Raw genomic sequence first — 15,827 nt, 5'->3', positions numbered from 1 at the left:
TGTGTCCCTATCTCCTCTCTGAGGTCTCCTCTCATTCTTGTGTTACTCAGGACACGGACCTAGCCAGGAACTGTTCCCCTTTCTATCCAGTGACAGTGTCTCCCTCTCCTTTGTAACCTGCCCTCAGGCCCATTCAACCATCACCCTCTTGCTTTCTCACCCTCTTCCTTCACCCAAGGGATCCTCTGCCCCTCCAACCCACCCCCACTGCCTTTGTCTTGGTTTCCTGGTTATGAATACTTCCCGGTCCCCTCCCACCCTCACACACCACCATCCTCCCAGCTATCCCAGCACCCTCCTTCCTAATCTTGGGAGGCATCTCGTCTGGCTCAACTGGAGAATTCTGGGATCTAGGCCATACTCCTTAGCAGACATCCCCATCCTTGGGAGGAGAAATAGGACAGAGCCTGAGGAAGAACTGGGGGGAGGGGGTGGGAACAAGGTCAGGACAGGAGGCCCCTGAGGACAGAGACTGTGGCGAGACTGAGATTGAGGGGAAAGCAAAGGAACTAGAGCCAGGGCCAAAGGAAGGGGGGCCAGCAGGGAGGTATTTGCAGAGGAGCTCCAGCAGCTGTCTTTCCTAAGACAGGGACACATGGGCCTGGTTATTCCTCTTGTCACACGTGGAATGGTAGGAGGTGGGAGAGGAAGACAGAGCAAGCAAAGGAGGGCCCGGGCACAGAGATAAGTGGGCATAGCTGTCCAAGCCACTGGGCCCCAGTGGAAGAGCACCTGGGCCCAGGCTTCACCTAGCACACACACACACACACACACACACACACACACACACACACACCCACACACACACACACCCCTATACCTTACAGTCCTCTCAAACCATCCAAACCCTTTCCCCATAGCACTGACCCATGACAGGATCATTCTCTAATACAGGCAATACCCAAATTCCCACTTAGAAAGAGAGAATGACGAGACAGGACTCCTTAGGGGGTTATAGGAGAGAAAAGCAGGAAAGTAAGAGTCCTATTGGATTTTGGCAGCAGGTGTAGTATCCAAGGAAAAGAAGTTTGGATAGCCATGAACTGAAAACCCCACCAATCTAAAACAAGAACTCTGTGCCTCCTCTAGGGACAAAAATGTCCTGCCAGATTCCTCCTGGAAAAAACCTCTGCTCCTCTCCCATCTCTTCTCCCCTGCCAGGTCCCAGGTTTCCCATCTCCTAGGAAAAGACGGATCCCCCGTCCAAATCTTCCCTGCGGTGTGTGTGGGTGGACGAGTGGACCATGGTCCAGGCAGGGGCTCCAGGGAAGAGAAGGCGTCACTTCCGGGGGCCTTCACCAGTGTCTGGTGGCTCCCTGCTCTGATTGGGCAGAAGTGGCCTGGGCAGGCGTGTGACCCCACTGCCGTGGAAGGGCTGTGCCCCAACACCACATGTCTTCCTACCCATCTGCTCCCCAGAGTGCTGCGTGCTGTGCACTTGGGTCCTTCAGCGCTTCACCGGGTGAGTGGCAAGCAGGGTTTGAGGTTAAGTGAAGGTAGGAAGGACAGGAAAGAGGGATTGGACTCTCAGCTGGGGGAGGGGCAGGCAAAGTGGACCTACAGGCACTGACCTTTGTCGAGAAGAGTGTAGCCTTCCCAGAATGGGAGGAGCAGGGCAGAGCAGGGGTAGGGGGTGGGGTACTGGTTTCTGAGGGACTGATCACTTATTTGGTGGAATACAGCGCAGTCCTGGCTGGCCCTAGAGAAACGGGACATGAGCCCAGAGAGAAAGCAAGAGAGGAGGTGCATTTAGGGTATGGGGAACACAGCACCAAGATGGACAGAGCCCCAGTCCCCATTCTGAGCTGGTCATTCCTTGTTAGCTTAAGGTTCTGAATCCTAGGGTGGGGAAGTTAGGGCAGGCAAGCCAGGGCACAAGGAGAGGGTAATGGGAGGAGGGCTCATGCATGTTGACAGACCTACAGGAAATCCCAATATTGAATCAGGTGCAGGCCTCTTTGCACAACTTGTGAAAGGAGGAGGAAGCCATGTGGGGGGTCCTGTGAAGGACCCGGAAGAGGTCTGCAGAGGGGGCAGGGAGCAGGTGCGGGTTATGAGACAGATATGTTGGTGGGTGGCTAAGATGAGGTAAGCTGTGTAAGGTGGGCATCACCTTGCTCAGCAGGTGCCCATTCCAGGGCAACTTGCCTCAGGAAGGAAGTCCCAGGACTGTTAGCCTATCTCTTTGCCTGGGATAATGGGCTATTTCAGAACTTGGAGTGCAAAGAAAAACTCCAGAAGGCTTTATGTGTGGAGGTAAATAGCGAAAGAACGAGAGGTTCCTTTCTCCCATAACACCTTCTAATCTCTGACCTCTAGAAGTCCCAGTTATATCTCTGACCAGTGCCCCTTCTCAACCCCACTCCCCCATGCTGAAGTTACCCCTGAACACATTGTACATGTTTGCTACTTCCTCATCCTGGCCCTATATCCCATTTTCTACTCTTCTCCAGGCTTAAGCCATAATACTTTCATTCTCTACCCCTGTCCCGGATTTTCTCTGACCTAACAACCAAGGTTGCTCAGAATTTGAGGCCAATTAAGATATCTATGTATACATATCATGTCCTGCTGCTCTCAGCACCCTGAGAGGACACCAAACCCAGATTCACTGAACAGCCCTGACAAAAAGAAGATACTACTTGCTGCAATCACAAGAAAATGTAGGAGCAGTCAGATCTTTAGCAGTTCTAGGCTTGTCAGCATCTCAAGCCCTGCCAGCATCTGTTCCTCCTACCAGGCAGTCTTTTCCTTGACACTTGATTAAATGGTCACTATTCTTGTCACTTTCAGGATAGATTCCAACCCTCTTCCTCAGCCCACCTTTGCCCCACCCTACTCTGCCCAGAAGTGCAAGAGCCCAAGCCGCCTCCATGGCCCCAGGAAGGATTCAGGGGAGAGGCCCCATACAGGGAGCCACTCCAGCCAGACAACCCGGCCAGAATGAAGAGGACTGGTAAGAACACACTTGAGGGGCTAGGGCCAGATCAAAACATGGTAGAGGGGGAAGGATAAGGGAAACATACTGCAGGAGTGTCGAGCTGGGGAACCCAATCTCCCAAAAATAAGGCGTCTAAGCAGCAGATTCCCTGGATTTCAGGTCTGGGTCCTATATGGGAATTCCTGGACCACTACCCGATAATGATTTCTTCCTTATCCACCCCTTTCCACCTCACCTCTCCTCATCTAAGATTTGCTCCTCGTGGTCATGCTTCTCTTAACTGCAAGACTACCTCTGTCCAGCCCAGCTCCTCCTGCCTGTGACCCCCGGCTCCTCAATAAACTGCTTCGTGACTCCCATGTCCTTCACAGCAGACTGGTGAGAATTCCCAAGCACTATCCCCTCTATCCATTTAACTGGTAAGATACCCCTACTCCCATCACTTCCTCTCACTCCCTGACCCAGTGACCATTTGTCCAATATTGTGACCACCTGCTGATCACCAGTCCCTCACAAGGATTATGATTTGCAATAGAGCCCTCATTTAAAAGCTCTAGTTTGGACCTATTTCTCACGGAAGGCTATCCTGGTTACTGGGCCACCATACCCTCTCTATTTCAGCTCTCTTCTCCCCCATCAATATTTTTCAACAGAGCCAGTGCCCAGACGTTAACCTTTTGTCCACACCTGTCCTGCTGCCTGCTGTGGACTTTAGCTTGAGAGAATGGAAAACCCAGACGGTAAGAAAGTCATCCCTAATCTTGGCTCCTCTAAGTCCTGTCTTCATCAGTTTCCTGATGCTTCCCATGGACTGTTCAAAATTCTTGAGCCCCCTAAAAATATCTTACCTTCAGTTTGACCACCCTAACCCAATCTACATTCACCTATAATATCCTGTGGACGCGATGACGATGGCTTGCAGGATCAATATGTTAAATAGATTTGAAGCTGAACACCATGAAAAGCTGGAGAGAAGTCTCTTATTATGGCCATGCCTTTGACCTATTCTCTTTCAACCTTCTTAAATTGGCATGAAGAAGTAAGACTGATCTGTCATCCACAGATGACACAAAGCTGGGAAGTACCACTAAAACACAAAAGACAGAATCAAGATTCAAATGGCTGAAAAGCTAGGTCAAAAAAAAAGGTAAAATTTAACAGAGATATATATAAACTTCTACATGTGTAAATTAATTGAATAAAGTCCTAGTCCAGCTTTTAAGACACAATGCCCTGCTGCCATAATTTAAACTTCTAGTCCTATCACTTCCTATGAAAAAGATCTGAGAGCATTAAATTACTTCAAACTTAGCATGTAACATTACTAAAGCAGCTATATTAAAACCTAGCAATTCTAGGCTGTTTTAGATATTTAGCATCCATGTTGTAAAAGTATTCCTACAGAACTCTATTCTGGGTGGACTACACTTAAAAGTACTGGCCTGAGTACTGGACATCCCCCTCAAGACACATGCTAATTTATTAAGAGATCATATTAAATTAACATGTGTCCAGAAGGAAGAACCAGCCTAAACAGTATGACAAATGGTTAAAAATAGATAAATAAATAAAAACCTATCTGATTAACTTAGAGAAAAGTGGTCTTGTGCAGGAAGAAGTGCTTTAGCCTGGAACTCGGGAAAACTGCTCGGAGGGTACACTTGGTAGATGGAATCTTCCATCCTCAAAATCCCTAGAATCCCCTTTCTTCCCTCAGCATTAGGTCAGGGAAGAAGGGCAGTTCCTATGGATCCCTTGTAGTCCCAGCTCTGCCACTTAGTAAGTCCCTTCTCTTCATCTTTATGATAGAGAGTTCTCATTTCTATATTTAGTTTAAAAATCATATGATCGTAAGGTTTCATAGCAGAAAAAGTAGATTTGCAGCACTAGAACCAAAACATAAAAGCTATAATAGGGCAGATTTCAGCAATGTAAGGGAAAAAAAGGAAATTTTCTGACCGAAACTAAGTGTAAGACCAGGCTGGGTTAGCGGACACTGGAGTTATTGAAGCAGAAGCCGATGACCAATTGTCGGGAGACTGTGAAGGAATTCCTGTGCTGGGTGGGACCTTGGTCCTGTCCAATTCTCAGCTCCTATGATTCATTCTGCTGGCTGCTCCTATGGGCTCCCCACCCGCTGTTAGCATGCCCTTTGAAGCAGTCCGCTTCTCTCTTCCATCTCTTTCCCAGGAGCAGACCAAGGCACAGGACATTCTGGGAGCAGTGACCCTTCTGCTGGAGGGAGTGATGGCAGCACGAGGACAACTGGGACCCACCTGCCTCTCATCCCTCCTGGGACAGCTTTCTGGACAGATCCGCCTCCTCCTTGGAGCCCTGCAGGGCCTCCTTGGAACCCAGGTAAGTCCTCAAGCTGTCCTTCTCTGACTCACTCCCCCTAAAAGACCTCGGGGAAGAAGGGGTCATGTAAGGATCTTGAAGGTAGAAGAGTTGATACTACTAAAGAGTGCTCCTTCCCAGTCATAATGCCTGGGTGTTGGTGTCCTGTCTTTCCTACATAGACAAGGGAGGCCTGATATATGGCCCTGGTCTCTGGCCTCAGGCCCATCCTCTGCCCTCAGCTTCCTCCACAGGGCAGGACCACAGCTCACAAGGATCCCAACGCCATCTTCCTGAACTTCCAACAACTGCTCCGAGGAAAAGTACGTTTCCTGCTGCTTGTGGGAGGACGCACCCTCTGTGTCAGGCGGGCCCTACCCACAACAGCTGTCCCAAGCAGTACCTCTCTATTCCTCACACTGAACAAGCTCCCAAACAGGACTTCTGGATTGCTGGAGACAAACTCCACTGTCTCAGCCAGAACTACTGGTTCTGGACTTCTGAACAGGCAGCAGGGATTCAAAGCCAAGATTCCTGGTCTGCTGAACCAAACCTCCAGGTCCCTGGACCAAATCCCTGGATACCTGAACAGGACACACAAACTCTTGAATGGAACTCATGGACTCTTTCCTGGACCCTCACCCAGGACTCTAGGGGCCCTGGACATTTCCCCAGGAACATCGGACACAGGCTCCCTGCCACCCAGCCTCCAGCCTGGATATTCCCCTTCCTTGACCCATCTGCCCACTGGACAGTACACACTCTTCTCTCCTTCACCCGCCTCACCTACCCCTGCAGTCCAGCTCCACACCCTGCTTCCTGACCCTTCTGCTACCACACCCAACACTACCAGCCCTCTTCTAATCCCAGCCCACCCTCACTCCCAGAATCTGTCTCAGGAAGGGTAAGGTACTCAGGCACTGCCAGCATCAGCACTGTGTCTCAGGTACCATTCCCTTCCCTAGGGAGAGTCCTTGGGAGACAACTGCAGCTATACCAGATTGCCTGATTTCACCTGAAACCCAAAGCCCTGGTAAAGGGTGACACACAGACAGAAAGGACAGAAAAAGGGATCATTTTTCATTATACATTACAAAACTTTAGAAGCTATTTTTTTTAAGCTATCAATGATATTCATCAAAGCAGCTAGTTATCTTTGGTCTATTTTCTGTACAAATTTGCAACTAATCCTCTATGTGCTTTTTCATATAATAATTCTACAAAGACCTGGACTGGCCCAGCCTTTGAACAGAGGTTGGGACTAACCTTGTGTCAGAAAAGAAAGGGTATTTTCCTTTGCTTCAAGTTTAAGGCCTTCCAATGCCCCATATCCTTTACTACCATTCTCAGTGGGACTCTGTTTGATCCCCTATTCTTAAGAGATACCTACTCTTGAGAAATGAATAAGTTGTCTCTCAGAAAGGTTGTCCCTATGCAATAGACAAAACTGAGCCTGTTTAAATAAATGAGAGCACCCAAAAGCTGACTAAAAAGCAAGGGAGAGATATTCTTCACAGGGTACAACAGATGCCTCTGACCACCACCCCCACCAAAAAAAGCTAACAGGAAGCCCTGGGGAGCCTCACACTCTAGGTAAGACTGTGCAGACAGTTCAGTAGAAGAGACCTGGATGTGACAGCTGAGCAAACAGCCAGCGCCTTCAGCAGCTCCCCAGGAGGCTTCACCAGGCGTGGACTCCTGCCTCCCTCCTGTGGAGGTCAGGGGGAAGTGCAGGAAGTGGCAAGAGTCGGGCTCCTTGAGCTCGCACAGCAGGACAAGCATAAGTCAAGCACCAAGTTGAAGGCTCATTCCCCAATTCCCAAAAGTGCAACTAAAAAGCAGCCCTGTGTGACCACCATAAACTCTGCTAGGAGATCTCTAGAAAAGAAATCAGGCTTATGGGGCTTTTTAAATAAGTGCTGCCTTGGTGCTCAGGAAGAGGAGGTTAATATACAAAAACAAAAACTCCATTGCAAGTCAACCTACTACCTCCAAAGGTTCCTGTAAGAAAATGAGTGGAAGATTTTTCGTCTCCCCCACCCCAAAGGAAAGGTTACCATGTAAGTAGAGGAGCCAAGAACCTAGAGCTCTAAACATTGCCACAAATACCCCAGGATCACCAAAGGCATTCCAAAATAGCAGAATGAAAGCAAAATGTGTCAGGAATCTTATGTACATTACTTTTTTTTTTTCTTTTTTCAAGACAGAGTCTCATTCTGTCACCCTGGGTAGAGTGCAGAGGCATCATCGTAGCTCACAGCAGCCTCAAACTCCTGGGCTCAAGTGATCCTCTTGCCTCAGCCTTCCCAGTAGCTGGGAGTACAGGGACATGCCACCACACCCAGTTAATTTTTTTATTTTTAGTAGAGATGGTCTGGTCTCACTCTTGTTCAGGCTGGTCTCAAACTCCTGAGCTCAAGCAATCCTCCTGCCTTGGCCTCCCAGAGTGCTAAGATTACAGGCGGGAGCCACCTTGCCTGGCCTACTTTACCTTTTTCACATAACTCTGTAAGTTAGGTATTACCATTCCTATTTTACAGATGAGGAAACTGAAGCTCAGAGATGTCAGGTGAGTTCCCAATGGTTACAAAGCCTGTGAGCAGGTAAAGAACAAATACCCTAGTCTGACTTACTCTAGGGCCCATACTTTCCCTAGTGTGGTGCACTGTCCAGTGAATCATTCAGTTATTTACTGGGAAAGAATTCCAAGTCCTTAGGGAGTAAATACATCAACAATTAAAGAGTTCTGAGTAGAAAACCGGTTCTTGGTGGAGGTGACCAATTTAGACATATCCTGGTGTCCCTCTCTTCTTTCATGGACAGAACAGTTACTACGGAGAAGGAATCAACAAATGCACAAAGCTCAAAAATGTCCAAATCTCAGATGGTGTCGGTTTCTGCATGGGAGAGAATTAGTTCATCTGCTACAAATTCTAGACTGTGGACAAGGGAATGGTAAACAGAAATTGTAATTTACTGAAATACTGAAGTAGGTTAAATTTAATGATCAAATGAAACTTTATGGCACATGAAAGAGCCAGCACCTAAGACAAGATATGCCAAAGGGGCCAGAGAATTTTGGGTTCTTGGCACAATCAGATGAGAGACATGAAAGGCAAAACTGCAAAATGTTGCCAGAAAGATCCAGGCATCTGGAACTTACTCCAGTTAAGGGCTAATACAAATAAACTCATGGGCTTCACCAGTGTGAACTAACTGTCCCTATTAAGAATCTAACCCCTCCAACCCATCGAGGAGCAGGCCAAAAAAAAAAAAGAAAAGAAAAGGATCTAACCCATTCCCAAACCATTCTGTCTGGCTGATTCCACCTCTTCTTCCTTTTGACACACACACACCCCCAAATCCTCTTACAACCAGAACACTCTTATCCCTAATCAACTTTATACTAGTTCTCTCTTTGGCCACCCCAGAGCAGCCAAGACAGTCTGCTACAATAGCCCACACTATTACTGGTAATTAGGTTCTCCCACTCTAGCTTAAATCCATCCTTCTCCAACCCCCCAAAAAACCTGACCCCATGGAAAGGTTCTAGGATTCCATAAAAATTCATCCCAACCTCCACAGCATCTCCTATTCCCCTACTTCCACCCCACCCCACCCACAGTAAGGTAAAAGAAATACCTTTTCCTCACCCTGCTGAGGCCACTGTCAACCCATCTCCCTAAATACTACTTCTAACACCTCATGAAAAGACCTGAAAATGATGAGGAAGGAAATACCCCAGGCATCCCAGCAGGGGGACCAGCTCCCATGCCAAAACCAGGAGATCAAAAGAGACAACTACTTAATACACACAGAGAATCTCTTTCTGGATTGTTATCCTGAATTTCCCAGGAGGAAGCAGAGTTCCATATACTTTCTCAGAGACCTTTAATGCCAGGCTGAAGAGCCAGCTCACATGCTGGAGTGCCTGTATTCATCACCATTTCCTTGACTTTTTTTCTTCTAAGTTAGTGACTGTAGTCAGGCTGCTGCATTGTCCTGGCGCTGGCACTGGACCACCAACCTTATTGGTATTGCTGCCCCGTCCGCTTCACTGGTCTGTGCAGCAGCTCTCTGTTCAGTGTCTCTGGGAAGAACCACCACCACTTACCCTCCCTCCTCCCAGGCCACCATGGAACGTAGAGAGCCAGCCCCTCCACCTGCTTCCATAACCACAAAGTCCTCTCCTCCTGCTCTCTTCATAGTCATGCTCCATGCCTGTGTCTAAAAGCTTCTACCCAGAGCTTCCATAAAAATGATGAGTATTTCCAGACTATGCAAGTGACTCACACAAGTCAACGTGAACTGACTTCCTAAGAGACTGAAAGTACTGGAAGAACACGAGCAGGACTCTTTGCCAATTCAAAATTCTATGCCAAATGGGTGGTATCTTCCAGGCCTGGGGTACCCTCAGGAGTCAAAGGCATGACACTCTCTCTCCCAGATAGAAAACAGCATTGGAGGATAAATATTGGGAACAGTAAGCCAGGAGACTGAGATAACCCTGAATCCAGATACCGAAAGGCTGGAACAGATCCTACATTGACATATGATCATCTGGCTGTGGGCCAGAAATAATATATCATAGACAAATGGAAAAAAAGTGAGTTTAAAGTAAATGGATTTTTTTAAAAAGGGGGGACAGTCTGAAAAAAGTAAAGTTTAATTAAAAAATCATACACACAAAACAACTTCTGATTCATTTAAGCTCTCCCACTGGGTCTTTCACAGGCAAGTCAGTTTCCCATTGAGTCCAGACCAGCTAAGGATGCACCCACAGAAGAAAGGGGGCCAGCCTCTCCTTAAGAGGTGAACAACAGCATCTGTTACTCAGGCTTGACCAGTGTCCATGACCTGAGTGAGCAAGCATCAAGGCTGGCTTCCCTCGTAGTTCAGAAGGCCAGTTTCTTCATCAGCAGATAAACTCTGGAATCCACCTCAAATCCATGCAGGTTGTTGGCATCACCCTGCAGCCTCATGAGCAGGCCCCCATAGGACACATAGGCAGAGCTGAAACAGAAGGCCCCAGTCCTGTGAGTCTGAGCTCTGGAGCAGCTGCTACTCAGCAGCTCTCCATCCCAGCCTAAGATAGAAAAGAGGCACCCTTCTAGTGTTTAAGGAACCAAATTTCAGACAAAGATGAATGAATAGATATGCACAAGGCAGTGTTCTTTATATTAGCAAAGGTGGAAAACACCTACATGCCCAAAATTAGGGGAATAGACAAATGAATGAAGATATATCCATTTACTAAAATGTTATACAGCTATTAAAATGTTTAGGAAAGCTTTAAACTGACATGGAGAAACACGTTTTACATAATGTTAAGCAAAAAGAGCAGAAGTAAACATTGTAATAAACAACACAGTCTCACAGGAAAAACATTTAAAAAACTAGAATATTCAAGTTATGGTATGGAATTATAGGTGACTTTTTTTCTTTCTTCGCATTACTTTTCCGCTTTTCAAATTTCTTACAAAGAACACATACTGTTTTAATAAGATTTCAGGGAAAAGAAAAAAATACTTGGGCAGAGAAACCAAAGAATGAGGGATTGGGTTACAGTGTAGCAAGACACATACACACACACACATAAACAAACAAAAAAAAAGCCCAGTGGTTTAATCACTTAATACTGCATTTAGTTCCTGGGGAAGCAACCCTACTTTGTACTTTACACAGCAAGATTACCAGTTTCTCATTTGGACCACTGAGCCTTGAGGTCCTAACAAAGGGCAAAGTGAGCAGCCTACATTTCAGACTGGAAACTGTTCCCAGAAGTTTTTGTTTGTTTGAGGCAGGGTCTCACTCTGTCACCCAGGCTGGAGTGCAGTGACGTGATCATTTCCATATATCATTCCATTGTAAGAATCTTGGGCTGATTTCTTAGATGAACTCCTGGGTTCCAGTGATCCTCTTGCCTCAGCCTCCCAAGTAGGTGGGACTACAGGTGTGCATCACCATATATGACTAATTTTTTATATATTTTTTGTAGAGACGAGGTCTCGCCATGTTGCTCAGGCTAGTCTCAAACTCCTGGGCTCAAGCAATCCTCCTGTCTCAGCTTCCCAAAGTGCTGGGATTACAAGCATAAGCCACTGCACCCAGCCCCAAGAAGTTTCTTTCTAGGTCCCACCAAGGTCTTAAGGTGCTTGAGGAAAGGGTCCCAACACAGGAAGCAGGAGCATGACCCAAATTCTCAGAACGGGGAGGAGAAAAAGGATTCTCACAGGACTATGGAACTTACAGGCGTGTTGCTGCTTCAGTAGAAGTTTCGTCTCCTTCAATCCTGTACACTTTCCCATACATTACATACTCAAATTGGTCAGCCCTGTGGAACAACAGTGGCAAAATTATTCTTAATAGTAATTAAACAATATAAGAGACACTATTTAAAAATGGTAACTGGTAACTGAATGCCAGCATAATAACAACAGTTACTAGAAACATGTCATTTAGTCCTCATAGCAGCCCTGTAAGCTAGGCATGACTATCTCTATTTTACTGATGAGGAAACCAGCAGAGATTAAGGTTACTTAAAAAATAAGTGACAAGAGCTGAGAATTGAACTCAGTGGGGCTCCAAAGCCTTTCCATCACACCAAGATCCCTCCCAAGACACAAGGCCCACACAGCCTAGGTTACTGAGTAGTCATTTCCTGAGCCTTCAAAAAGCTACAACTCACAGCATGTAATCACTGCTATTAATAAATAACGGCATGTTTGAATTTTTTTTTTTTTGAGACAGAGTCTTGCTCTATTGCCCAGGCTAGAGTGCCGTGGTGTCAGCCTAGCTCACAGCAACATCAAACTCCTGGGCTCAAGCGATCCTACTGCCTCAGCCTCCCGAGTAGCTGGGACTACAGGCATGTGCCACCATGCCCGGCTAATTTTTTTCTATATGTATTTTTAGCTGTCCATATAATTTCTTTCTATTTTTAGTAGAGACGGAGTCTCGCTCTTGCTCAGGCTGGTCTCGAACTCCTGACCTCGAGCAATCCTCCCGCCTCAGCCTCCCAGAGTGCTAGGATTACAGGCGTGAGCCACCATGCCTGGCCTGTTTGAATTCTTAAGTAGAAAAATTTTTCCTTAAGGTTACTCAGACTCTACTGATCATCATTTATTCCAGAAACTAAGTAAGAATCTTTCTATTAGGTCACTAAATATGAAATGTCCAATTTCGAATCAAAAGTATAGTTTATTATATCTCAAACAAGAAGTATACAAGTAATCAAAGTATGCACCTACACTATCGACACACTTTTGCCATCCTGACAGTAGCTGTTTATGCCAGCAGTGAAGAAGCCTGGAAAGCAAGTGGCGATGAAATCGCAAAAGGCATTTTCCACAGCTTGTTGAGAATATTGTTGAATATTTTTCCTTGCAAGAAGTGGTCTGAAGCCTGGAAGAAGTGGTAGTTGGTACAAGGTCTAGTGAATATAGTGGATGACAGAGAGTTTCCAAGTCCAGCTTCTATAGTGATCAGAGTTGTTTTTTGAGACATGTGGTCTTGCAAGAGGACTAGCCTGTCTCTATTGACCAATCTTGGCAGCTTAATCACAAGCATCCTCATCATTTTGACCACTTGGTTGCAGGAGACATCCGCTGTAATCGACTGACCAGGTTTCATGAAGCTGTAATGGATAATACCAGCACTGAACCAACAAACAGACACCATTAGCTTTTCCTGATGAATATTCAGTTTTGGATTGTGTTTCAGCACACCATTATGCCGAATGCTTGTAATTATCTAAAAGAATCCATTTTTCATCACATGTAACAATACAGTGTAGAAATGGTTTGCCTTTATGTCGTGACAGCAAAGAAAAGCAAGTCTTTTCGAGATGATTTCTCTTCTGACACTCATTTAATTCATGTGGTACCCATCTATCCAGCTCCTTTACCTTGCTGATTTGTTTCAAATGGTCCAATATTGTTGGAATAGTAACATCAAACCTTGTTGCTAATTCATGTGTAGGTTGAGATGGATTCGCTTTCACTACAGCTTTTAGCTCATCATGATCCATCTTGGTCTCAGGTCACCTATGTGGCTCATTTTCAAGATATATCACCATAAGGGAACTTCTGGAACCAGACTACGCATTCATTAACCACATCCTTCCCAAACACTTCACTGGTATTTTGAGCTGTCTGTGAAGCATTTGTTCCACGATGGAACTCATATTCAAAAAGAACACAAGTTTTTGGCTTACCCATGGTTTCACAAAAATTGTTCTACAAAAATTTGGAAGATAATCCTACACCAAAAACCACATGTTTGAAAGACTGAGGACGTACCTTCACAATAAAAATAAAACAAGAATTTTCAGAGTGAAAATGTTAGAAATATCAACTGTCAAATTTAGTACTTAAGGAAATCGGACACTTCGTACTTAATGATCTAATATATCACTTATCTACTTGGTCCTCAGGGCATATTTCCAGTACTCCCTTCTGCACTACCTCACCTGGAAGGCCTGTCATCAGTGGGGTTGTATTCACCATCATCCAGGGTACCATCTTCATACAAGGTACTAGCTATGACCAATCGGAACTTATCACCTGAAAATAACAACAATATCTGAGGGTGAAGAATAACTGAAGCAGCAAAAAGCCTCTTGCTATTGTCTGTGTTTAATACTTACCCAAGTCTACAGGGTAAATCTGGATGTTTACATCTAAGATGAGATCCATCTTGAAAGATTCACTCTCACAATGCAGTCGCGACACTGGGAGAAGTAGGAAAAGAGTGGTAGAGGTAATTGCCAGGCCCAGGGCAGATCCAGCAGATCCTACAGATCCCAGTTTGGGGATTATATGCAACAGAACACTCAATCTAACCCAGTCTACATCGACTGGCCTCTCATCTGCTCTCACAGAAGCACAGGCTCAATCAGAACCAGATATGCAGGAAAACGGGAGAAAAAACTATGGCAAGTGAACAGAATCCTCAGAAAAGAATCAAAGCTCTCTGGTAGCAAATAATATCCAGGTTCTAGGCCTACCTGGATAATTTAGAACTTGACTCTCGGCAAGTTATTCATTCAACCAAAGGATTCCTTTCTGTTCTAGCACTGTGCTGAAGGGATTATCAGGATATACAGGAACTAGTGTACATCTTGAAAAACATCTCAGTCTCCAGGAAAAGAAAGAGACACCAAGGAGAAACAATTACTGATCAATGACAGAATAAAGAGGTGTATACCATGCAGTTAACTCAGAGAACACTTCCCAAAGAGCTAAAGATTCTGAGGGCAATGCAGGAGTATAGGCTCTGAAGTCAATTACTCACTGTGCAGACTTGGATGGGTTACTTAACCTCTCTGAGCAAAATGAGGGCATCGCCTACCTCACGAAAACTCTTGAGAGGAATAAATAAGACAAAGCGTGTGTGAGGTGCACAGTACAGCACCTAGCAGAGAATAGGTGGCGACTATAAAGATACTCGGGAGTTTGTCAGCACCATGAATGATAAAAGGCCTCCCAGGCACAGGAACGGCAAACTTGAGGCCACTCTCAGTTTTCTCAACCATAAAATGTTTCCTGAGGGAGGTCCCTACATCAGCACCTGCCAGTAGGGGCAGAGCACGTCAGCTGCGTGGACATGGGGTCCACTCGGAGGAGGTTAGTCTCTCCCCCAAAACCGTCCCTACATACCTTACCTTACCTCGGTCAAATTTCTTGCCCTCCGGGTCAATGTCTTTCACATCGAAAATATCCTCAAACAGGATGCCCGCCATCGTGAGGGGGACCAAGAGAGCAGAAGAAGCGCTGAGCGCACGACCACCACTCCAGGTATGCGAACCTCCTCACGTGGAGAAAAGCAAAGAAAAAAACCAGCTCCTGAACAGAGGAAGCCACAAAGAATGGCGCATGCGCATGGACGAGTAGTAACGCGACCACTTCCGCCACCTCCACCTCGGGGCTTCTTAACTTCCGCCCCGAAAGATTGCTTCCGAGAGGCTTCGGCTTTGAGGGCGGGTCTCAGGCCCAGGTGACCCCGCCTAGGGCGGGGAAACAATAGGTCCAACCTTCGGCGGTGGTGGCGCGGATTCTAGCTCTGAGTTAGGTAGGGCTCTCCTGCGCCCTCTTCAGAGTCCGGCCTGGAACACTGGAATGCGTGGGAGCCTAACCCAAGCGGAGACCTTGATCCTTGGCCCAGACAAGCCCGGCCCTAGCCCTACCCTGCCAGTCCGCGTGCCCACCTAGGGCACAGTCCACGCCGAGGGCGGGTGGAGCAGAGCCCCGCCCCCAGAGCACTGGCCGGGCAGGGAGTTGTGCCCAGCTCCTCCAGCCGGCACCGAGGCCCCCAGGGCCGGCCTGGACCAGCTCGGCCCTTCCGGACGTCACCCGAGCCGGGTCCGTCCAGTTTGGGAATTTGCCATGATGTCACCATAGGGAAGAGGAAACCTGCATTGTCCCCTTCCTTGGTACTGCACTCTCCCACCACTGCCCTCTTCCCCCACACCGCCCCTTCAGCCTGGCACTAACCCCTCCCCTGAGTGTTTCCCCTCCAGCTACTGCCCCTTTCCCTCACCACTGTCCTC

General features: G+C 46.9%; 2 protein-coding genes across 7 annotated transcripts; one reads left to right on the top strand and one right to left on the bottom strand.

The window, feature by feature from the left end:
- The first annotated feature begins 1,065 nt into the window (after positions 1-1,065).
- On the top strand, positions 1,066-6,700 carry THPO (thrombopoietin). Of its 4 annotated transcripts, XM_045539836.1 has the most exons (7): positions 1,266-1,462; positions 2,794-2,956; positions 3,192-3,319; positions 3,595-3,681; positions 5,132-5,299; positions 5,521-5,601; positions 5,718-6,190. In XM_045539836.1, the coding sequence occupies exons 2-7, from the start codon at positions 2,944-2,946 to the stop codon at positions 6,099-6,101; spliced, it is 861 nt and encodes a 286-aa protein (XP_045395792.1). In that variant the 5' UTR covers positions 1,266-1,462; positions 2,794-2,943; the 3' UTR covers positions 6,102-6,190. The 4 variants fall into 4 exon arrangements, with proteins under 4 accessions (XP_045395790.1, XP_045395792.1, XP_045395789.1 ...); XM_045539834.1 differs by having other exon boundaries at positions 1,066-1,462; positions 5,521-6,700; XM_045539833.1 differs by having other exon boundaries at positions 5,533-6,700.
- A 3,228-nt stretch (positions 6,701-9,928) lies between these two features.
- Positions 9,929-15,425, bottom strand: POLR2H (RNA polymerase II, I and III subunit H). Of its 3 annotated transcripts, XM_045539831.1 has the most exons (6): positions 14,948-15,024; positions 14,286-14,416; positions 13,926-14,009; positions 13,749-13,842; positions 11,529-11,612; positions 9,929-10,291 (listed from the first exon to the last, which is right to left on the bottom strand). In XM_045539831.1, exons 3-6 carry the CDS (start codon positions 13,972-13,974, stop codon positions 10,174-10,176), a joined length of 345 nt encoding a protein of 114 aa, XP_045395787.1. In that variant the 5' UTR covers positions 13,975-14,009; positions 14,286-14,416; positions 14,948-15,024; the 3' UTR covers positions 9,929-10,173. The 3 variants fall into 3 exon arrangements, with proteins under 3 accessions (XP_045395787.1, XP_045395786.1, XP_045395788.1); XM_045539830.1 differs by lacking the exon at positions 14,286-14,416 and having other exon boundaries at positions 14,948-15,425; XM_045539832.1 differs by lacking the exon at positions 14,286-14,416 and having other exon boundaries at positions 14,943-14,997.
- Between the last annotated feature and the right edge of the window lie 402 nt (positions 15,426-15,827).

Source organism: Lemur catta, chromosome 1 (genome assembly GCF_020740605.2).
Source record: "Lemur catta isolate mLemCat1 chromosome 1, mLemCat1.pri, whole genome shotgun sequence".
Lineage (NCBI taxonomy): Eukaryota > Metazoa > Chordata > Mammalia > Primates > Lemuridae > Lemur > Lemur catta.
The sequence above is the reverse complement of the archived record's forward strand: the minus strand, read 5'-3'. Positions and strand labels throughout refer to the sequence as shown.